At 38.6% G+C, this 25,072-nt stretch overlaps 1 protein-coding gene across 4 annotated transcripts in view; it reads right to left on the minus strand.

The window, feature by feature from the left end:
• The window catches only part of THRB (thyroid hormone receptor beta), a 156,599-nt gene that overhangs the window by 35,104 nt on the left and 96,423 nt on the right, over positions 1-25,072 (minus strand). For 3 of the 4 annotated variants that reach the window (XM_059468289.1, XM_059468305.1, XM_059468297.1), the window contains one exon: positions 14,460-14,524. In XM_059468289.1, coding sequence (XP_059324272.1) covers positions 14,460-14,466 — 7 coding nt within the window. In that variant the 5' untranslated portion in view covers positions 14,467-14,524. Of the gene's footprint in view, positions 1-1,920; positions 2,369-14,459; positions 14,525-25,072 lie in introns of those variants that run through there. The other variant, XM_059468284.1, reaches the window with a different exon arrangement.

Consider the following 25,072-nt stretch of genomic DNA (forward strand, 5'->3'; position numbering starts at 1 on the left):
TATGATACATTTATAATAGTTAAAGGAGAGAAAGCTAAATCTTTCTGACATAAAATGATTTCCTTTGGTTTTCAACAGATGCAGGAAGATTCAAACTAGCTGCCCTGTGGTACAAACTAGATGAAAATCTTACTTAGACAACAGCACATCTCTTTTCTCCACGTGTACCAACATAGTTATTTCTCTAAAACTGCTCCTCTCACAAAACCCACTGTACCTTGGCTATGACATGACACTAAATTTGTCTGTGACTCATAAAATGCCAGTGTGATGTGCCTTTTATTGAAATACTTCAGACTCATTAGTCTGCTTGAATAACAAAGAATGTCATCGTTTATATTTAAACGTTCAGATACACTACAATTCCAGTTATCCCTCAAAATATTTTTGACACCTTGAATAAATTTGGTAAAAAGAGAATGGAGCTTGCTCTTTTCTGATGAGGACTCCTCCAGGGTTTGTGCTTGCTTTTTCTTGCACGATTCATGACATGGATAGGTAGCACACGGTCTTGTCAGAAAGCATTTACTCCTTGAGATGTCAGCCAACAAATGAGCAAACAAAATTCTTGAATAGTTGGGAAGACTTTAAGATGGTCCCAGAACAAATATTACTAAGAGTAATTATAGACCTGTGAGCCAGACAACCCACTTTGTTAAGCCTCCCCATATATCATAATTGGAAGACCCTGTTAGCAGACATCAGTTAATTACAGAGCTTATCTCTTGAGAAAGTAATGGCCAACACTTAAAACATGTACCTTTTTTGAGTCATTCCCTGCCTCAATTTCACATGAAAACATCAAGGTAAGAAGTTTCATTTGTTCAAAAAAAAAAAACAAAAACCAAAACCAAGCAGCAAACAGGCTAATTTAGCTTGACATAACATAATTAACAGACTCCTGGATGCGACTGTCTGGGTTTGGTAGCCTCCTGACAGCCCTTAGTAAGACGTTAAAGCGATCAACACCTGACATCTGTTAGCAAAGAGGCATCCTGAGGTAAAGTACAACTAAATCTAAAGAAATCAGGTACTTAGACCAGTTTAACTTTTTCATGAGGTGATATCCTGCCTGACACTGTAATCTTTCTTCCTGGAGTGACGCAAGACTTAAGTAAAAGAAAACAACTTGTAATCCCCCCTCACAATATACAGTAATTATTTTTTAGGCAAAGAGCAATGAAGAACTATTTATCCAAGTTTAAAGAGGAATAAGAATAACTTAAGCACTACATTTGTGCCAATACCCTAGCAACTGTGATTCTTAAAGGGAGTTCCTTCAATGCTGTGCTGATGTGAAAACAACCTACCTCAGAGAAAATGGTTTATTCTCCTGACTAGTGAGTCAGAGAATATTCCTAACAAGAAGTCCCACTTGAGCTCTGTACATGTACCCACTGAGGCTTTGGGTATGGTTAATATTAAGAAAGAAGGCAAACAACACAGTCACTGTTGAGAGCTGAGCACCCTGAAAGTAGAAAAGAAGGCTTTCTTTTGTCTTTGCATTTTTAATGTATCAAAGATATGCTTTAAAAAAAAAGGCCAAGTTCAGAAAAAGATTTTTGATCAGCTTATAAAGATTATAAGCAGAGAGACAAATACTTTTAAAAAGCTCTAAAAGAAGAGATATTATTCTGTATTAGGTATCACACAGAAAACCCCAGTAAGTACTAACCACATTGTCATAAGGGCTCTTCACAAAGCTATTAAATTAAATAGAAGAGAAAACTAAAAACCACAATTACCACTGATAAAAAACAAATAAATTTTAAAAAGGTTGGTAGCTAGAAAACATTCCCACATAATAATGCTTTTACCAATGGCCAAACCCCTGACAGTAAACAAAGACATAAGCTGATTTTGCTTTTTGTTTTTTCTATATACAGCATTTGCTGTGCTCTGAATGATAATGTCAGTTACCTTTACACTTTTTTTCTTCTTTTTTGTATTCCTGGGCACTTGACATGATTTGAAAGTTTGCTTTTGTATAGCCTGGCTGTAAAATTGTACTAGTCCAAGTTGATGCATGTCGGCATTGCGAAAGCTGCTGTCCATTCCTCTGGATATCATAATTTTTGAAGTGTCTTTTCCTACAGAAATGATTTTCTGTTATGCCCATTACATTCCATTTCTGATTTCTGTCAGGAAGGTGAATCAGTCTGTCCCACAATGGGAGGCCACGTTCTGGATGTTTAGCAAATACTGCAGGGCTACAAACCGTTGGCTTTGCCAAAATCTTGCTCAGGTGTGGAGTTTTGGAAAGCAAGTGGTTCCCGAGCTCTCCTGATGCTGTGGTATTCCCGTGCATCTCCACTGGACTGCACTGATACGATGCAGAGCCCTTCAGCCATGCCCATTCAGCCACCATAGTTCCCCTTCAGTAAAAGTGAATATAAAATTTTCCTGTCTGAGAATCCTGAAAAAGCAGGCAGATCTATGTGGACAGGCTAACACTAGATGCAACTTTCAAAACATCACAACTACAACATGGGCCCCAGGGCAAGTTAACACCGATTTATTGCCTTGCTCATATGATCATTTGAGGTCTTGTAGGTCGAGGCTGGTCGTGAACAATTTTCAGATACTTAAAACACAAAACATCAAGGATTCAGCCTTGTTTGACTTTGCTCTTATCGTAGGCTGACCTGAGGGACACTCAGTTACCTAAGTGTGACATTCTTATGTGGGCATGCTTAGCAGTTCCGCTTTTGCTACCTACTGCCTTTCTCCGCCTGTGGTCACAGTGGAGTATCAGAGGTGCTAATTTTATCTCAGGAGCAAGGACATTTGGCTGCAGTGTGGATAATGAACAATACCAAAGCTGCGTGATTTTATCTAACTGGTCATTGCTTATTCTTTGGTATAGAAGAGACTGAGATACCACTAGCTGAAAAATTTGTAAAACTAAATGTAGTCCAATTTTCTATTTCTGGAGACCAAAACTAAAATCAGTAGAAATGACCCAACAAAGATCATATTCAGTATTTAAGAAATGGTTTTATTTTATATTATATGTAACAAAATTCAAATACAAAAAAACTGTTTAACTTGCATAAAGAAAATAGCAAATTCCAGACATCTGATGACTGATACCCACAGTGGTTTTAATCACAGTAAGATTCTGCTGTTCTAATCAACCTAAGAGTCAATTTTACATGCATTTCACTCAGTAAAGCAACATATTAGTAAGGGCATGCCAAATCATTAATTTCCAGAAAAAAATGATTCAAAGTAAATTGGGATTTCCGTTACCAGTTCTATCATAATATTGCTGCTTCTGAATCCTTTGTCTTAGGACTTCTCTTAAGCAGAACATTGTTATTACAGGACAAATTCAGAAAACTTAATCATGGTTAGTTTTAAATACTGTTATCCTACTTTAATTCCTGTATGTACATACACATTTCCTGAGTATGCTATTTAATTTTAGATGTAAACACCTTTTTGCTGCTAAGAATACAAGCTCACCTGACATTTGCAGCTACAAGTTTGTTTCTTCTACTGACTGTATCTCAGCTGGACATCAGTAATGTACCAGGCATCATGGACTTCAATGCAAAGGGCAGGTAAGTTACCTACATAATTTGTTCTTACCTACTTACTTGTAGCTTTATAGATCTGCTCTTAGTTCAGACTTCATTTTGTAAGTAAAATTAAAAACTAATTCTAAATGCAGGTAATATGGCAAGAGAATATCACTTGTAGGAGGATAATCAGTTTAAAATAGAATAGTGAAAGTAACCCAGAAATACTAGGCAATTTAAAAAATATAAAAAGAATAGAATATAAAACTTTTTTTCATAATTTGAACACTCTTGACTTCATAAATTTAAGTACAGAGAAAGAGATAGGGTTTCTCTGATAAGTTCCTCTGGGAACTGAGAACTTCCCTCTAAGATCTGAACTTACACACTTCATTTTTTGTGGCACAAAGAGGAACTGTGCACTACAAGCCACCCTTCCTCTAGACTTTGCATAACCTCAAACAGTGTACTTGGTTCAGCAGAAGGCTGCTCTCCCTTAAGTTCCTTCACACCCTAACTATCTCCCTACGTGGATGACATTGCATCTTCTCAAATGTGAGAGTCAGGCATGTGCAATATACATATTAAAAATACTGGCATTTCTATAATGCGCTCATAAATAGATCCATGTTTTGTCAGCTCCTTGAGCAGGCCAGTGATGCAACACAATTCTTGACCTTGTTTAGAAATTCAGTTGTATCCTCAGGTACTCAGGTCTTGCTATTAGTCTTCAAGATCAGTGATTCATAATCCAGGCTGTTCAATCTAATTAGGCAAAAATTACTATATATTTTCCTCAAATTTATCTTTGATATTAAAGGGCATCTTTGCTGTCTTTTAGCCTGTGAGGATTTGTGTTACCTTTGATTTTAACCAAAACCCATATATTCATGACTATGGTAAAAATTCTGTTCCCCAAGGATTCAGAGAGGGTGTCACATGAGGCTTATAGATTTTTATCTTTAACAAGAAACTCCAAAAGCCTTCATAACTTAAAAAATAAAATCAAAACAAATCTACAAATCTTCCAATTTCTTTGTTAGCAAAGCATCCATGGGACTTTGAAATATGATTATAGACACATTTAAACTATGAGGAGAAATTGATTCTATTACAGTTTCCATCATTTGGAATTTACCCAGGCACAGTTTACCAAAGCTAGCCAAACATCAAGAAGCTATATGCTCTCTTTTCCTTTTAGTTCCCTCTGAAATTTGTCTCACTATTTTGCCTGCCATGTTAGTTACAGTTCATTTAATTTTACAAGTGTCCACTTTATTTCACAAATTCTCCTCAGTCACCAGGGACATTACACATTCAAGGTTTGCTAGTCAAAGATTAAGTTGCAAGGAACTACTACTGAAGGCTCTTATATTTTATCTTCTCTTCTGGTACTTCCTATACTGAGGCATAGTGGATGTTTGTCTTAAATTACTATTCTTCTTATTATAATGTTAAATTATTTTCATGAGAAGACTACATTATTTATTCTACTCCATTGGCTCTAACATATACTGCCTGAATTTCTCAAAGCCTTTTTTTTTCCTTTTTAGCAAAAACAAACAAACAAACAAACAAACAAACAAACAAAACCACTTGAAATCTCTTGCATCTGCTCTTGGTCTTGTCAACCCAAAATCTTTGATAAAGGATGATAATGTAATTTTGTCTCCACTTCTTACCTGCAAGAGAAGCATCTCTCTCTCCCTCTAGCTGCTGTTAAAACAGGTATAATCAAGGCAGGAAGCAGTACAGCCTTCTGGGATGAACCATGACTAAAAACCACAGGCCCCGTTTCTGAGTTAAGAGGAACTAACAAGCAGGGCCAGAGCTCTTCTCATCAAGGTATCACCAAACAATTTCAAAATGCACACTGTAGCAGTAACTGGCATCTCAGCAGTCAACAGGTCCAAAGACTTCCACAAATTCCCATCAGAAGGTTTTTTTAAAGGCAAGCTTGTTTTTACAGAAGAAGAAAACTTTTAGCAGATGAACTGCCCATTAAGCTTACCTAAAATAATAGGCAAGGGGAATCGCTAAGAATTCTTTTATTACAAGCCAAAGCTAATACTCCTTAATGGCAATTGTAAAGGTTGGCCTATTCTCAGGCATGCAGTGTTATCTGAATGTCAATATATAAAGGACTACAGAAAAAATATGGAACAATTTATTTGTTTTCATCTCAGTTATGTGGTCTTTTTTCCCAATTTTCTATTATCTAGTATCTGTCAACAGTGTTCAAAGAAGCAATATACAAAAAGCTCTACCATTTTTAATATAACCTAAGCGAAGAGAGGCATTAAGTAGTATCTCCAGAAAGATGGAAGGTGGTAGCCAGCCAGCCAGCCAGGAAGACAGTGTTTCCTGCTGGAATGAGCTGGATACCAACCTGAACTTTAATCCTGACAAAAACTCAGAGTGCACAAAATAAGACCAAAAACCACACTGAGAGAGTGCCTGTTCCCCATGCTCACAACAACCCCAGAGGCACTGCATGAAATTCCCCCTGCTGTGCCCTGAGAGCTACACTAATTTTCCTTGCTTGGGATCTGCCATGTTGCAATCAAGGCTGGATTTGCATTACCATTATTACTGTTATTGCTTTATACCACAGTAGTTCCAGTAAACAGCTAGATCCACTGGTGACGAAAGCTGCTGTGACCACAGAGGCAATCAGTGCCTGCTCCTCAGAGACTGACTACATTGCTCACACTTTTTGGGGGAGTGCAAACATTTATTTTTCACCCTCAGCAACAGGCTGTCACTTAGACAAAAGGTAAATTAACAGTTCTGGAAAGTCAGAGGATTGCTGTTTTCCCAGTTACAAAGACACTTCCTCTAACAACAAAAAATTATTTTACGTTCCAAAACTGCTCACAGCAGAATTTCCACAGAAAATTCTCTCTATACAGTATTTCAATTTGCAGCTGACCAAAACAGGGGCAATTAGGACCAGCTTGGAGATCTCTGAATTGCCATTAACTTACTTGATTGCAAACATACATAATAAAGTTTTGCCTTTTTGGATATTTGAGGTTTACTGAAAAAAGAGCACCAAAGACAAAAACACTTTACAGGTTTTTTTGGGGTTTGTTTTTTTTTTTTTTTTTTTTTTTTTTTTTTTTTTTTTTTTTTTTTTGTTGTTGTTTTTGGTTTTTTTGTTTTGCCCTTGAAGTGCAAGCATATAAGGACACTGAAGTAGGTTGGCTTCAGAGAGATCAACTAAGGCAAATGTAATCAGGATTAGGACTGAGGGGTGCACAGTAGGTTGATGAAGCAGCCTAGCTTTGTATGGACCCAGACCAATAAAACTAGAGGATTTTTACTTGATGACTTGACAGAAAAAAAGAAAAAAGCAACCAAGCCACAATTAAAGGACATGTCCCCAGTAAAGTTAACACCTGATTCATACCTTGTTCCAGCATTTTAAACCCCACAAACTATAAGTAAAAGCATGTAAAGTTTTCATGTGTGTTTGTGCTGGGAAAGACAAAATCATCTGTGTCAGCCAAGGCTAAGGTTCCATTTCTTCTCATTAATCTTGCTGTCAGTTCACAGCATTTTCTCTCATTTATTTTGGTTCTTCTCTCATCTTCCTCTTTTATCTCCTATCCTTCCATTTTCTCCCAAGAAAAGAGCATAGCATTTTGTCCTTATGCTTCCTTATAAAAGAGGGAAACACTTCAGAACTGAGTTTCACAACTTTTAAACTAGGCTCATATGATCACTGAATAAGCAGAAGGATGGAGCTCAGCTCACAAAGACAAGCCAGACTCTTCTTAAATATGCAAATTTTGCCTCTGCAAATGTGCTAAATAAAACCTTTGAGAACATGTGATTTCTTTCCTGAATTTCTAAAATATAAAAATTACAATGCCTATAAAAAATTGTAGAGTAAAAGGAACTGTAGCAGGTAGAATGAACAATGTTCATTAGGTGATTTTCAATATTTCAGAAACATGTGCATATGTGTATGCTTGTAGAAGTAAACAGCCAGAGTTATTTAATCCAGGCTTGTTGCCCTGCTACTTGCTTTAGCAGTGGCAATATTGTAAAATATTTAAATATTACATTTTAGAATATGGATTTAAAGATTAAATTTCAGTATTTCCAATCTTTTGGACAAGTATTAAATCACTAGGAAAGAAGAGTGCACAGATAATTACAATAAACTTTGTAAACAGTTTCTAATGTGTAAGAAAAGGCAATATTAGGAAACTTGTAATAAGGAGTGTAATAGCTTTATCCTTGTTCTTGATACATCTTAATGAGCTCCTCTGTGAATCAGTGCAATCACTTTTTAAAAACATGCTAAATTTCCATTAACTTTTAAAGCAATATTACACATACACTTATCGAGAGCTGGGGTTAACATTACGCTCAAATTTCTAAACATGAGGAAAAATTAATCAGAGAAAAAGAATATCCAAAAGAACCTGGCAGTTCATCTGTAAGTTAACCAGAGGCAGGTTCTGAGCACAGAGAAGCAAATTGTTCAGGGTTTTTGGTATGTAAAGAGCTCTCTGAAAACCTGTCCTTTGAGAAATGAACAGGAATTGTATGGACCAAAACAGAATCTTGTAGCAGCTCCAGATAAAACAAACTTACCAAAAGAAATGAATGGCCAAAGCTATATGGGGAAAAGCAGTAAAATACCAGGACACACCATGGAACTAGAATGGTGGTGCTAACCAATACAGCCACATTGATGCTATAAATGCATTCTTTCCTCTCACAGTTCTGCCCAGCACATGGGAGGGAGTTTTTCTGAGAAGAAGCTATAGCTGAACCACAGGGCTCCCCTGGCTGCTGTCTCCAACAGGAGTCATACATGGGTACCCAGGGAAGAGTAAGAACAAAGCCCACACATATGAGAGCTCCCACCAAGAGCCTCTCAATCCCAGGCTATTCCTCAGCCCAAGGGACTGACTGAGCCCTTGTGGCCTTTCTAAAATGCAGCAATACCCACTGGATCTCTCTTTGAACTACGCCCCAGTCTACTCTTGAGTACATTTTTTGTATTCACAGCCCCCTCTAGCAAGGAATCCCAGTTTCTGTCTTCATGTGAAGAACCACCTCCCTGTTTTAAAACAGCATTGATTTAGTCCCCCACAGACAGCAATCCACCTCTCCAGGGCTCATTTTACAGACTACTGTTTGTGTGAATATGGGAATGTTAATGGATGTTTACTCTCTTCATGTTGTCTTAGATAATATTTGTAATGCCTGGGAACCTACTAAAATAAAAGTGAGAAGACAAAACACCATTTTCAGAATATGGCTCAAAATACATAAAACACATCTTTAAAAACAAGTAAGTTACAGTGAAACCATTTAGTAAATTATTCAAATCACTTCTACAAATCACTTTAGATCACTGCCACATTTTTCTGAAATCCTGATTCTGAATATTACTTTCCTCATGAGCTTTCAAATTAATTCACATGGTCTTCCCCTAATCTCTCATTAGACCTTCCATTTCCTCCCACTGGGGAGTGTACATTTGGTTGCTGCTTGCTAACAAAATCCTGGGGACACAAGCACATAATTGAAGCTTTTTCTTTTTTCAAGGGGGTGAAACAGTTCAAGTTATTTTGGTTCTAAAACTGCTTAAAGAGATATCTTGAAATAACACCTCCCATTGAAGGACTGAGGTTTGAGTAATGGCCAGGTAAAACAAAAAAAGGTACTAAAACTAGCAGTCTTGACAAATATGCAATTTGTCATAGACAAAAAAGGTAAATAAACAAATGAGGTTTGCCCAAACAATGCAGCCAAAGCTTCTTCAGTAAAAAAGACAAACTCGGATGTGAGGAGAGAATTCTTTTAACTTCAAATAAACTCAACAGATCTAAACGATTTTCAGAAACACAACAAAGCAATAGTAAAAGGCCTTTGTGTATGACAACACTTACAAATTTCCTTAAACATTTCTCTTTTTTTAAGATAGCACTGCAGCAAATCTGATGCTTTTAAAGAACTTAATGAGAAGTGCATTTAGTGAATGTAGAAGGTATTTTCATATGGAAATAACTGGAAAATGCCCGAGTGGGGTAAATTGTGATCCCACAATTTACCAACAGCTTTACAATTGGCACAAAAAAAATTTAAAGTCCTCTCTATGTATAGGGATCAATACCAAGTACAAATGTTGTAAGTTGATTGGTCTGACATACAGTTATCAGAAGAATTAACAGCAGCTGTGGTTAGGCTTTTCAAGATCATAGAATGGCAGGCTGTAACTCCTGTGGCAAGCACAGCAAAGTGCTTTATTTTATAGGCTATTGGAGAAGACTTAGAAAAAAACAGAAGGACATTTTACTCCTTTTAAATGACTATTCTAAAAGCTTCTTGCCTGCAAAATGAACAAGTACATTTTATACTGACAGCACTTTGCAGTTCTCCTTTACCTGATGTCAGTAGTGAAAGACAACTACACAGTCTAAGTCACAGACAACTACACTCAAAATTTAAAACACAACAGTCTGCTCCCAACAGAAATAAATTTCAGAAAAATGAGTTTTTAAAAGAAACAGCTCTGGCTTAAAAAAAACTACTATAGAAAGGGACTAAATATACTGATAGATCATTAAAAAGAAAACAGAACAAACATATCAGCATTAACATAATGAAATATACCTAAAATGACTAGCAAATGCTACAAAACTAAAAAAAACTAAAAAAAAATACTGCCACTACAAAAAAAAAGTTTGTTCTCTCTGTTCTTTGTGAAATCTAATCAGATCCCCCTCCCCTTTTTTTTTTTTTTTTTTGAAAATGTGTGATCTTTTGAGGAAAAAAGCAGCAGGTATTCGTAAGTTGGAAAGAAAATATAACATATGAAAGAATTGCATAAAATTTGAAACATTAAAAAATGTTTCCCAGACTACTCGGCTTTTGTATTTATACAGCACTTTTACAAAGCACTTTTAAAAATATTAATTTTTTGAACCAAAAAATTAACCCAGAGTGTCTGTAACCTAGAACTTAGCAAGTGTGATATTTTTAACTGCATATTCAGAAATGCACTTCTAAGTAATAAGAGCCATCATGGAGTGATTCATAGCTTCATGCAAAAACATCCCACAATATAAATCTTGTTAACCTTTTGAAAATCCCCAAAAGCTCATTACAAAGCTGCTGAATCCTGGCATAACAAAACCTTATATTAAAGTATTTACCATCCTCCTAAAAGTCCATTACTTAAAAGAAATAATACACTTGAGTTAGTCGGATTTTATCATGGTCTGGCAGGCAAAGAAGTGTCAGACAGTGATGTATGTCAAATTAAATTATCCTAGGAAAATCATTATAGAAATTTGGGAGAAATAATTTCTCAGCTGATGTTAAACAATAAACTGTTCTCTGCCTGAATTAATGCCAAGTTTACAGGGTAATGAGCATTACAGTGAAAAGACTCATGAAGAAAATGTGGTACGTTTCCTATTCTATTACTTTTCCCAGTTCTTGGAAACTACGTGCAACACCCTTTGAGACACTGGTTTTCAAATGGATTTGTTGCATGAAAGCTGATTAATTTCTTCTCCAAATGAGGGACCTGTTTCAAGAAATGTTGCATATTAAATTCTACTTTCTGAAAATATGCATTTATGACATTTAAATTATATTCCCCAATGTAAGCACTTAATTTTATTATAATTCCTATCTTGATCTAACTTTACAGTCATTAGCAAATAGAACAGTGTGGATATTTGAGTAGAAGACAATGACTGGGTTGATTTTGAAGCTCCCAAGTAAAAGCAGAGTAAAACCCCAGCCTTACTGAAATCAGTGGAAGAACTGCTGCAGGTTTTACTGGAACCACTATTACACTCTTTACATTCTCTATTCATTTGCCATGAAAGTAAATATTATGAGATTTACTACATTCTACAAATACTATTTTCTAGGTTTCAGAACCCTTTCTTGAATTTCTTCTTCAGTTTGCACTGTAGTAAATAAAGTAAGATGAAAATATGTCTCGAGATTTGTCCTGCATTTTGGGAGAAAATGTACAGAAGGGAGCCTTCAGTGATAGCTATGGCCAGTGAATAGTGATGCTAAACCAAAAGCTTCATAACAATGTTAAAATAGAAAGAACTTTAAAAATTATTTTACATACTTGTTTATTTATTTTATTTTCTCAATGAGAAAATAATACTTTCCAACTTTTTTACTATTCAATCGTGCAAACGTATGCACATGAAAGAACCTGCTCTTATTGCTAAGATAGTACTAATTTTATTATGCTGATAATTTTTTTTTTTTCTCAGACATTACTCTGTGGGCAGCAACTGTTGGTGTCAACTGTAAAACTGCTGATGAACACTGTTGTTGCAGCCCAGAAAACCAATCACACCATGGGCTACATCCAAAGCAGTGTGGCCACCAGAGCAAGGAAGGAGATTCTGCCCCTCTATTCCTCTCTCATGAGACCCCACCTGGAACACTGCATCCAGCTCTGGGTTCCTCAGAACGGGAAGGACAGAGACCTGTGAGTCCAGAAGAGGGCCACCAAGATGATCACAAGAATCAAACACCTCTCCTATAATGAAAGCTTGAAAAAGTTGAAACTGTTTAGCCTTGAAGAGGGAAAGCTCTGGGGAGACTTTAATGTGGCTTTTTAGTACCTGAAGGGGCTGTAAGAAAGATGAGGACAAATTTTTTATCTTGCAAATGCACTAAAGACTGGTTTTACTGTCAGTCAAATTCTACAAACTCCTGCCAGAAAAACTTCTCTAGATTGCACTAGAACCTGAAGGCTTTCAGGCAGTGCCTACAAGTGGAAAATACATACTGCAGTAGAAACATAACATATGGGGAGGAAAAATTATCTATCAAAACCACAGAATAATACAGCCTGTTATTTTAGCCAGCTGGTTTGGTTTCGTATTAGATTCTGCTCCCATATTCCAGTGACTCAGTAACAGAATCTAAACTTCCATTATCATTCATTAGAAAAGGACTCTTGTTTGGCTCTGGATCACGGTACTTATGAAGTTTTTATACAGTTTGAAAGTCTTTCATTTCATCCATGTTTCTCTTCACATTTACACTCATGTAGGGATTGTCATTCCTATAATCAGAAACAGAAAATACGAACTGCTCACAATGAAAAGTGATGGACATCTACAGCTGTACAAACAGTCATCTCCATCTCAACATTTATTTTTTTGCTTGATGATAATGTTCTTTGCACATATTTGCTCTACTGACTTCTGTCAAAAGAAATGCAGAAAATATAGGTCCTTCCAATTAGGCTTTGTGTTTCTCTCAGCTTAGCAGAGCTGCCCTGCCAGGGGCAAGTCCAGGGAGACAGGACTGATTAGAATGCTAGTGGAAAATCTCCACAAACCCACCCTCCACAGGAAGCCACAGATCCAGCAGAGAAGGTGAGGATAAAGTGGGTACACTGTGTTTCCTTCCTCATCTCTTGCCATCACTCAGCAGAAGCTATTAACTGCTCCCTCCAAAACCACAGCAACGTCAAGCCCTGTAGTAAAATGCCATAAAACACAGTTTAGCGTGACACAGGGGAGAGCACAACAGAGAGTTGAAAGAGACCAAGTTACATGCCAGTGCTTCAAATTCTTCCGAAACAGGTATTTGCCAAATGAAATCACCATGCCCAGAATGCCTGCAGGACAATGCAAAACCACTCTAGCAGGGCCTGCCAGTGCAGCCTAAGGACACAAACTCATTCCCAATCCTCATGTGGCAGTGATGCCAAGTCAGAGCCTGACACACCGGCCACGGGTCAATATTCCACTTCATTCCACAAAATGCCTCGTTGCTCTCTGCTTCCTTTTTATATTTGTCTCTGCTTCAATGGGCAGCAAAGTAACCACAAAAAGACATGCCTTTTCATACTATCAAATAATAGGGTTTACTATGAAAGCTTGTATTTACATAATACTCTGTTTCTTTCCCCCTCCACCTCATATCTAGAAACCTAAAATCAGAAGACCATCTTTGTTGGTGAATGCAGCTGTTACCCCTTGCTGGCCGATACAAATGGATGGGAGCCTTCTAGGCAAAAGGAAAAGAAAGTTGATCTGCATAGTCAAGTAAAAATAAACTGTCCTTTGAGCAGAACACCAGGAATACAGTCTTGTTAGTGATGACTTTTCCTATGTAGCACATGCTGTATTTTGCAGCTTTTTAAAAGGTCTCATTTATGCATTTGGCTCTTGAAATTCACATTGACAAACACTATCAGTAGAACACTTTCTTACGGAAATTGATGAATACTAAAACAAATTCTGGAAGTCTGAAATTCTCTGGCCTTCTATACAATCTCCACACAATAAGCATGTCTTTCTAGACACTGTTCAGAGATTAGATACATGGGGGTTCTGACACAGCTAATTTATGTGTAACCTTCCGATGCTCTGCAACTGGCAGGGATAAGATGGTTAAGCAGGCTTAAAATGGTTACTGGCCATGTCAACTCTGGATCTTCAGCCCACCTGCAAACCTAGTCAATAACTCTCGGAAGTGTACTTTGCAACAAATGTAAAATAAATTTGACTGTCTCAGGTTGAAGCTCAGGGGATATGTCCATGTTATGAAATATCTTAGGCCAGGATACTCAGCAGAAACTGCTCCTATGCAGGCAGCTTCTGCAGGATAGCTGAAGTTGTTCTGAATGCACGTTCAGAACAAAACACAACTGGGTTCCAGAAGGCAAACCAAGGACAATGAAAGTTTCAAAACTATTGGGGAAGATCACTCTGTGTCCCACATCTCTGTGCTCTGGATGGAGGAAAGAGTTCAATTCCCAGCACTTATGGTGAATGAATGCAGAATTTCAACAAATTTCAATTTCAGTGAATTCAGAAATTGTTAAAGAAGCATTTTTCAATAAATATTTAGCAATAATCACTCCAGAAAGGCAAGAAACGTTGCCCAGATATTCTTAATAAATATGATTACCTGACATACTGCTGGGAGTTATGGATATGTAATCATTCTTGTCCTTCTTCTGTCACCAATATCACCTGCCAAAAAAAAGGAAAAAATCCATGTAATATCTTCATAAATGCTCATCTGCAGAATACCATTAACATTTAACCAAGGTGGAACCTTCTGGATCTTGAATAGCATGGTCAATGTCTGATGGCTTAACACTTTGAATTCAAAGCACTTTGCTTAGCTGCATGAGGCAACAAATGTAAATCAAGTCCAAAACATGGAGGAGCAGTGGTTAACAGGGATTTGGAAGCAATGTCCAAAAGCCTATGCCTATTGATGCTAAAAAAAGTAAATAATGCTTTTGTGCATTTCATGAAATACTTTCCATTATTTTTTATGCAGAAGTTCCTCTAAGTCTCATATGTGACCTCAGGAGCTAATTGGCTTCTACTTTACAGTTTCTAATGATATGCATATACCATTACTCTCAGGTTCAGTAAAACCAAGAGGATTCAAAGGGATTAGAAATTATCTGTCACGGTTACACCAATTCTTACCCAGTCATTTGAAACCCAAAAGTCTGCTGACTTTTACAAAGTTCTGAGATGTAAATTATAATTTTGTTCATATGGTAGAAAACTAATTTACATGTACTTAACACTTTTGAACAATGGCATCCTCTATTTTATTAACAAGACATCTGCATCTGTGAAGAACTGAATCTGGCATTTTAAAGTCTTGTTTTTGATATTTAGATTGTGTCCCCCTTTCATATGTCCATACACACACACACACACACACTAACTATACTCTTTTTCTGCTTGGTAGCAAAGATCAAAGCCCTGCAAGTTAATTTAGTGCCAGGAGAGAAAGTCATGGATACCAGTTATGAGGACATCCTTTGGCTGTGTCGGTATTTATACTAGCCCTCACATTTTTCACACGGAGGCATCACAGGCAGCATGCCCTTGTTCAGCCATCCCTGCCCAAAACACAGTGCCCAGCTAGATGATCCCAGCTCACTCCCTAGTCTAAGCTCCAACAATCCAACCCAAGCAGAGACAATCCTAAAGGCATTACTCCAGAATAGAGACAAGATCTCATTAGAATTTTTAAATAAGAAATCCCAGGCCTACAAGTGACCCCAATACTGCCTGTGGAAAACTAGCCTGAGAACAGAGTTGCTTTCTGGAACACCCCCCTTATTCAGCAGCACTGGTGAGGCCACACCTCAAATACTGTGTTCAGGTTTGGGTGAGTTTTGCTTCATTTTAAATAGATCATTGAAGTGCTGCAGCATGTCCAGAGAAGGGCAACAAGGCTCACGAAGAAAACATGTCCTATGGGGAAGGGCAACAAGGCTTGTGAAGAAAACATGTTCTGTAGGGAAGAGCTGAGGGAGCTGGGGTTGTTTAGCCTGGAGGAGGTTCAGGGGGAACCTCATCCCTCTCTACAACTACCCAAAAGGACAATGTAGTGAGGTGTGACTGCACTGAGAGGATCAGAGAAAAAGGCCTTCAGCTGAGACAGGGGAGACTCAGATGAGATATTACATAAAGTTTTTCACCTATTGGAAATATGTACACCTATTGGAATAGGTTGTCTACAGAGGTTGTGGAGTCACCATCCCCAGAGGTGTTTAAGAGGCATCTGGGTCTGGTGCTGGATGATGTGGCTTAGTGATTTAGTGGTTACAGTGGTAGTTCTGGGTTGATGTTTGGACTGGATAATCTAAAAGGCTTCTTCCAACCTTGCTGATTCTGTGATTCTCTGAACAGAAAACACCTCTCTTTTAACATTAGTGTGGAAGTGACATTTTAGAGGAAGTAGAACCTCTCTTAAATTGTCCTGATCACCATTTCATGGTAAGAAACTGATTTTTATTAACAAACCTGTGAATTTTATTTTTCTCCGTCCATTCAGTGCCACAGCTCCCTGTCTCCTCACACAGGAAGCCTTTCCCTTGAAATAAATATCCTCCCCTAGCAGCGGCCTGAACAGCGGGCACATCTGCTGTGTTAGGCAGGGGTCAGAACGAGAGAGCAGGTGAGCGGGGTGAATTAATGCAGCCGGGACGCGGCCACGCCGCTCCACCTCAGCCCCTCAGCGGCCTGCGGGCCGCTCCCACGCCCGGGGCTCCGCTCAGCTACACGCGGTGCGGCCGGGACGCCCCGAGCCCGGGGCGCCGCTTCGCGCGCCGCTATCGAGATGGGCTGTGAGGCAGGGCCGTGCCCCGCGCCCACCGAGGGCCGGGAGGCACAGGGCAAGCAGCGCGGCAGGGAAGGGGCACCGGGAAACGCGGCAAGGCAGGGAAGGGGCTCCGGTCAGAGCCGCGGCCTCCCCGCCCTCCCTCAGGCAGAGCCCGCCCGAGGCGCGGCGCGGCAGCGGCCCCTGGCGGCAGTACGGGAGCGGCCCGCGGCGCGGCCCGGAGCGCCATTCCCGGGCTTCTCCATCACCCCCCCTCCTCCTTGACTAAACCGGGCACGTCGGCGTATAGCTTTAAATTAAATTAGTTGCTACTCCAAACGTCGGAATTGTTCATGATTTAAAAAAAAACGAAAACACAAGCAAACAAAACCGAACAATAAAGAACCAAGAAAAACCCAGCAAAAAACAACACACAAAATACCCCCACAAGATACAAACACACGTACACACCCTCTCCCTAATAAAAAAGTAGGAAAAAACCCAAACATAGAATATCCAGAGCTGGAAGGGATCCACAAGGATCGTCGAATTCCAGCTCCTGGCCCTGCCCCGGACTACTCCAGGAATGTGATCCTGATGGGTTCCTTCCAATTCAGCAGATTCTGTGATTCTGCGGATGGCTCCACGTGCCTGACAGCATTGCCTCGGGCTCTAGGAGCTCTGACAGGCTTGGAACCGTGACCACTTCCCAATTTATTTTGTCCTTTCTAATTTCCTAGTAATCTGAAATAATTTCTCCCTGTAATATATTATATTGAATGGAAATTACTGATTTCAGGATATAATGTTCATTCTCTTTGCAAAGCAAACACAATGCAAAACCTACTAAAGTTTTACAGAAGAAACTTCTTTACATGAGGGATGCAGAGCACTGGAACGTGCTACCCTGGGAAGCCACGGAGTCTCCCTCTCCGGAGACATTTAAAACACACCTGGACACGTTCCTGCGTCACCTGTAACCTGCTCTAGATGACACTATCTTGGCTGAGGGGTTGGGCTGGATGATCTCCAGAAGTCCCTTCCAACCCTAACAAGTCTTGTGAAATGGTAAAATATCCTCCAGTATACGTGTAACAATGTGCTTTTACCTCATCTTTTCTCCCAAGCAAGCCACCCAAGACTTCATCTGGGCTTCTAGACAAGATGGAATTTCTTTAATCTTATAAGGGAAGAGCAAATACTCTGTTTGATATTTCCATGTACAAACCACACAACCAGAGGTCATTCTTTTTGCTGCTGACATCTTGTGGAACTTCAAAATCCTTCAGAGTTTTTCAATCCAGATTTGAGAGGATATAAATTTAGATCAGGCCTCCAATTAAAATCAGACTCTGACCCTTCCCACCACGTCATGGGATGTTGTGAACCTCAACAATAAGCCATTTCCCAGAATTTAATTGTGGTTTAGTGACTCATTGACACACAAGCATATTTGAAGCAAACAATTGAGTGTTTTAAACAAAAATTCTGCTCCTCCTGTAAATAATTACTTACTAAACCTAAAATTATTGGTTTTGCACCAATCTATTAAAAAAGACGGTAAAAAAAGAATAAATACAATGTTCTTAAATGAATTCTGTACAAAGAGAAAAATTCTAGTTATCCTGGGAGTTTTGCCATTTTCCCTGATGAGACTAGGACTTGGCATAAAAGCAGCTGTCACTTGTGTAAAAAAACTAATTACAAAATAACTGTAAGAAAAGCTGGTCTTTTGTTTTGAAGCATTACACTAACATATCTGGCTTTGGCAGTCTTTTTGAGTGCCGTGGTTTAAAATGGAGAGTGTGCATCCTCTTTTTCTCCTCACACCTGCCTAGAGACAAAGTTTCTTGGAGCAGGTCTTGATGTTGCTGTAGATGTACAGCATCTCACCCATCTGACATCTCCACTAGGTCAATTTAGCAACCGCCAAAAGATACACAGTAACTGAGCCCATTTGTAATACCTGCTTTGTGACAATGATTTTAATAATCATTATGATTATTTAAACCATTAATTTAAACCATAATAAATAATAATTAAAATCATAGTGATAATTAAAATCTTTTATGATTTTAATAATCTTCCCAAATGTCTTGGGATCTTTTCTAAAGGATGCTTTTACACTACATTTTATATGCCAGAAGCAATTTCCTATTTTCTTTCCAAGGAATGTGGCCCATAGATGGAAACATTGTGGATATACAGAATTATTTATCCATTCTGGCACATTCATAGCACAGCCTTTTGAAGGCACAACACAACTTCTACTTCACACGAGCAAGAATATTAAGTGATGCCTACATTAATTGTAGCCAGTTCCTTTTGAAGGCATAGTTGTGTAAGATGTTTTTAAGAGTCTACAGCTAAAAAGTATGTGAGCAGGCACAAAGGGAAGGATGAGGATGAGTCACAGACGAGTCTCCACTACATCAGGCCAGGAATGTCTGGGGGTCTTTACGGACACTGCCGAGTAAGTCCCTTTCTTGCCAGAAGTGACACAATTTTTATGGCTAAGCTTTGCTAACGTCACAGGGAGCAGGGAGCAGGCTTTGTTAGATTATCTTTTGTGTGTTGAGCACTTATTTGCCCACAAAAGAGCTACCCAAGGTCTCATGGCTCTGAGTCACAGTCCCTGAGTGCTGCAGCATCAATTCAGAGGCTGCTATCTCACATCCCGCATGACCTCCCTGCTAGAGAGTCTCAGCAGCAGACTGAGCACTGTGCTCCTTCTCCATCACTGGCATTATACCCTGCTTTTTCTTTTTTTTTTTTTTTTTTTTTTAAACAAGATAGTCCTTGTGATTGCATTGGCTACCTCAAATGAAAGCAGCAAAATGCATACTGCATCTTGATATCGAGTATTGTTTCAGATCTACAGCCTTGCTCCAGGAAAATAATATTCTTATACTGGTCCTAAATAAATTTTTAAAAAGAGACATCTTTGGAATCTTGAGATTCTCCGGCCTGAATAGGTGATATTTCAAATTAATTCTCAGGCTCTGCTCTCCAAAACAGGAGCACTGTCTAGCCATATTGCCAGTTACTGCACATCCTTATTTTTTCCATAATGAAAGGCAATTAACCAATTAGCATTAATCAGTGTAGTTATGTGTTTTCCCACTTTCACCAAGTGCCTCCTCCTTCACAGGAATGCATCAGATTAACCAATGACTATCTAACAGGAGTGTGCTGCCCAGGGGATTGAGGGTGTTTTTGACCGTATTCTGATGCTTCAGCTTCAAATGGTGGCTGCCTCAAAGCCAGGGCCAGGGTAATTTTGTGGTTTGAATCCTGGTTCCTGTCCATACCATGAACCACACACCTTCTGGAAGGCCTCAGGCTTCCCTTCCTACTCATCAAGAAGCTAAGAAGCTGCACAGGGTGGACAGGCACTGCTGTCTCCTGTCTCTTCTCAAGGCAGGAACAGGTGGGAAAGGGATTTTGCACCTTTCAGAAGCAGTGACAAGCTGCCCTGCTCCTTGCTGGACTGCTCTTTGACATCTCCTTTTAAAAGCCAGAGGAAGGACCATGGGGCAACCTGGCTCATTGGCACAAGTGCCTCCTGTAACCCTACCTGCAGCTCCCGATGGCTCTGCCTTATCCTGGCACTCTTACACAACGCTCTTACACAACCCTTGCCAGGCACTGGGATGCCTCCAGGGAGGCTGAGGAGAGGGGCAGGCTGCTGGCAGACCTGGAACAGGGTAGGGGAAGCCTGGCCAGGTCCTGGGAGCAGATGAGGGCACTGAGGGGATAGCAGAACATGTAGGTTTTGGAACCAGGCACAGGGGGGAAGCTCCATCACAGCCAGAGCGAGAGCCACAGCCCCAACACCACACCAGCCCCTCTTGCCCTGCCATTCCACAAGTTATGTCACTTCCTTTTTTTCCTTGGGTGTATCTTGGCTTGGGGGTGATGAATTATGGGATGTATCATCTGAATATTTTCTTCTGTAAACTCCCTCTGTGAAAGTTCCTCTCATTTTAAGTTTGTCTTTAGTGAAAATCCAGAGTAGCAATTCTGCATCAGGAAAATTACAGGGTAGCCCATAGGTTGTATTGATGTCTAACTGAATTTTTAAATTATTTTCAATATTTAATATTGCAATATTTAACAACAAAGTAAATTGGTATTTTGGAGCAAGTTGTACAGAGGATTTTGCAAGCTCTACATACTCAGTATAAAATGTACTAGACCATGGCTTATGGTACATGATACATTTATCATGAGGCAGCAGTATTTCCTCCCTTGCAAAACATAATGAACAACTGTGCATTGCATGAGAAATAAAAATCTATCTAGTTTTCCAAATATGTTTAATGAAAAGCACCCATAAGAACTAGCTTGTAGGCACAAGCTCAGAAATGGGCTTTGACTCATGCTTTTTATTGCTAGTATAGCTCAGCTCATGAGGACACAAAAACTTGCAATAAAGCATAAAATCAAAACCACAGTGCACTATCTGTATAAACATTTGCAGTCTATCCCAAAACATAAGAGCAAAAAAGCAAAGAGCAATTGAGCTTTTTAATAGGAATGTCCAGTAATTCTGTGTAATGTCCCCTTCACACAGACTCAACTCGTGCTCAGCTCTGTGCAGGCATCAGCAGATTTTTTTACAGCACAAAAGCCAGAAAATTATTACATGCAGACTCAAAAGTCTCAAAAAAGATAAGGGTAAATTCACTGTTCAACAGGTTTTTGAAAGCTCTTGTGTTTCAATAAGCAGATCTGCAGGACAAACACTACTGAATTAGACAGAAAAAATAATTCTTCCTATAGTCTCATAGTAGTAAGGCTTTGAATCTGGCATATGGTTTGCAGGACAGCCTGAATCATAAAGCTGTTGATTTGAATATAGCTACAAAGAAAAAAAAAAAAAAAAAGAGAAACCCAGCACCACAAAATAAAGTAATGCAAGACAGAAGCAAGATAAAAGTTGTTTTTATGATTTCATCAAAACTTAATGGCTTACTGCACTGGAGTAAATAGATCTTTTTATAAGTGGAAAATATAATAATGAATTATTATGCATGGAAAATATAATAATGCATTTCTTCTTCTCTTCTCAAGCAAAAAGAAACAGAATTTTAGCGTGTCTGTTGGTCTCCCAGCAGCCTGAAGAGATTAGAAAGGCAGTTTCATAAGTATCATTGAAAAAACACAGATGGAGACTGTAATATTACCTTTAAACCACCTGGGCATCAAGCAGAAAATGGAATATATAATTCTCCTCTTGCCCTGTACTTACAGAAATGAGTAATGTTATCTCATTTCCAGAGTATCTCAAATCACTTATTATTATGATCTGAAGCTGCTGACTGCCCCTAAGATGTAAAGGCTCTAAGAAATCTACTTACATTCAGCTTAACACTAGGTTAGCATAATGGGCGGCAGCCTTCTCTTCGCTTTACTTCATCCCCGAGCAGAAATGTCAGCTCTCCAGCACTTTGCTTTGACCTACTACATGCGTACACAGGAGGGCATGAGAGGAGCACAGAACTGCCGACAGCCCTGTTCAGCCACTGCTCTGATAACCAGGCTTCTATTGCCCTGAGTGATTTTCTTACCTGGAAGTGTTACTGTGTGAGCTAGCCAGCTTTGCCAAAGAGTTGCTGATCTGTAACTGTGAATTAAGGGATGTTTCTATCATTAAAGATTTAAGCCTTAATTCACAAAGACCTCTACCAACTGGAATAAATATCAAGTTGAGCAAGGATCCTGGAGGGCCAAGAATGATAGAAAAGCAAAGGGGGAGAGGGAGGAGGGTTTATAAAAAAGATCTCTAATTTGAGTGATAATTTTGTGGTTTTTTGAGATACTTCATGGCTTTTGTGTTCTTTCTGCAGCACACGGGTGTTCCATTCAGACAACAGCTTTGACATAAAACTTTCCTTGTTTGTCTCTTTTGTTCTGTTGACTCAGGAAACATTAGCTCTCCCTGAAATTTCAACAGGGGACAGTTTATCTTCGAAGCTAATTTCTCTTATTACTCATTTAGAAGTGTATATTAGATGAAGGTTGCCTTGAATGACCTACCTACTCTGCAACTGACTGATGTCAGTTAATCCCAAGGAAAATAAAATTCAAAGACTTCCCTTGAAACTGGCGAATTTCCCCCCTTACAGTGGAATGGATAAAGAAAAAGAATATTTTCTAAATGTCAAGAGGGGAGGTACCTGGATGAATCTTGTTAACATGAATGCATTTTGTCAATGCATCTTATATATGCTGTGCCTAAAAAATCAGTGAAGCAGAAATGAGTATGTTCTAATCTACAAATGTCACTCTGAATAGGGATAAGTATTACCCCAAAGATTGGTACTGGCATTTGTTTGAGCTATTTTCAGGGATTCAGATATCAACAGCAGAATTAATTCAGCTTTAGGCTTTCTGCTTTTCTTAACCAGAGCTTCAGAAAATCACCACTTAGTTGAAAATAATTAATTCTAAAATGAAAAGAAAAATCTAAATGAAAATTTGTTGTCTGTATTGCAGGCTTTGTATTACAGTGTGCAAATATACAGAAGTTTGAAGAAAATCTTGGAAAACAAAATGAGAGATGCTTTTACAGCTATGGATTTAGCATCATGGGTTTTATCTATTGTGTAACTTGATGAGTTTCCAGATTTGATTCTATTTTTCCTAAAAACTGATATCTGAATTGCCAAACCACCGAATTCTGAAATGTTTGACACAGATTCCAGACATGAAATACATGGCTTAAACTCAATTATAATTGGGAAAGAATTTTGAAGGAGTTGATTTTCAACAAAATCAAAGTAACAGACCAGAACCAGAAGTTAGTTGTTTTCTAAAATCTGTATCCCTAGCCAGCGAGAACCATGGTGGGTGAATAAAGTCTAGCTAGAATCTGTGCAAGATCCTTTCAACAAGTCAAACTGGCAGACCTGGAGCCTTTGCCTGCCACTCCAGAAGTGGCTCAAGGGAAAAGGGCACCAGAGGGTTGATGACAGTGTGACACACACCAAAAGAGGACAAGGCATCTCTGGATGTTTAGGTTCAGGCTTTATATCAAGCAGTAAAGCAGAAAACATCCCTGAAGCACACCAGAGACACAAAAAAGTATGACTAATAGAAAGGGAGGGAAAAACATGTAAAGTTAAATGATTATGAGGATGGAGTGACAGATATCTGTTGAGAGTTAACTATGGCGTGGTGACGTGACGAGGCAGTGAACACAGGGATAGCCACATACAAAAGAGAGCAAGGAACGATGGAAGAATGTGACTGCTATGTGAAATTTGGTCAAATTATGCTAATGGTTACTGGTGGACATATAATTAGGTTAGCAGGCAGCTATATTTAAAAAGAAAAAATCATGCCTGGTTTTAATTGATATTTTGAAATGGAAAACTTTATATTGCTATTTCTGAGGTTCACCCAAAAGCTTATTTTTCAAAAGAAAAAATTCAATGACTTCAGTAAAAATTAGAATCACACTGGAGAAGGCTTTCTGCAAACATTCTCCCTGAAATTTCAAAATACAAACCTCATGTTTCATAGATACATCAATACATTTATAATTATTATAAAAAAATAAAAAGTTTCAAGTTACCTGGCAATAAGCTAGTGGTCATAAAATATGACTGTATTAAAACTATCTAAATGCCCATTTGCTTCTGGTTTTGGGCAGACAGAAGTCATGGAGAGAAGGAATAATACTTGTGAAAATGAAGTAGAAGCTCTTATTTAGCTTTTTTCTTTAAACAGAAAATTGCTTGTACCCTCTGTAATAGCTTTGTCTGTATAATCAGCACTGCATGTAGTTAACTGGATTTCAGCTGAGGATTTCCACAGCTCAGAAGTTACTGTATTCAAAGTCTATTCCTTTTTAATTTTTTTTTTTTTGAGAGCAAACACATTACAGCTCATTCCCAACTAAGTAATTCACTGATTTAATCTTTAAGGCAGGCAGAGTTTCCTAAGAAGTGTGTTCTAATCTCTATCACATCTTATACCCTTTTTCATGACCTCACTGGGGGCCCAGTGCAGAGAGGAGAGGACAACTACTTCTTCTCAGAAGATTTATATGTACTGATATTAAGTACAAACATCATAGATGTGTGCCTGCTTTTCTCTGCAGACTGGAAATAAATTACACAGCCTAAGTGTTAACAATGGCCTTTCAGATTGTCTGATAAAACATTGATTTCTTCTTATTTTTTTAGCCCTCTCTTCTTTTTTGCTGCCTCATTTACAGCTAACAATAATAGAATTAAGCCTAGAAATTAAAAGAAAAAGTTTAATCGCTGATGATTTCGCTATCTCTCCAAAGCAAACAACAAAAGTCCACAACCTTTTAACCTTTTCCATCCTATTTGCTAATTACTTATTTTCTAATTAACCCATTATGCATCTGTCAGTGTGTTTTAAATTAAATCACTTTAATTGCTAGTAAGTAGGGTTTATTTAGTTCCTAG

Source organism: Ammospiza nelsoni, chromosome 1, assembly GCF_027579445.1.
Source record: "Ammospiza nelsoni isolate bAmmNel1 chromosome 1, bAmmNel1.pri, whole genome shotgun sequence".
Lineage (NCBI taxonomy): Eukaryota > Metazoa > Chordata > Aves > Passeriformes > Passerellidae > Ammospiza > Ammospiza nelsoni.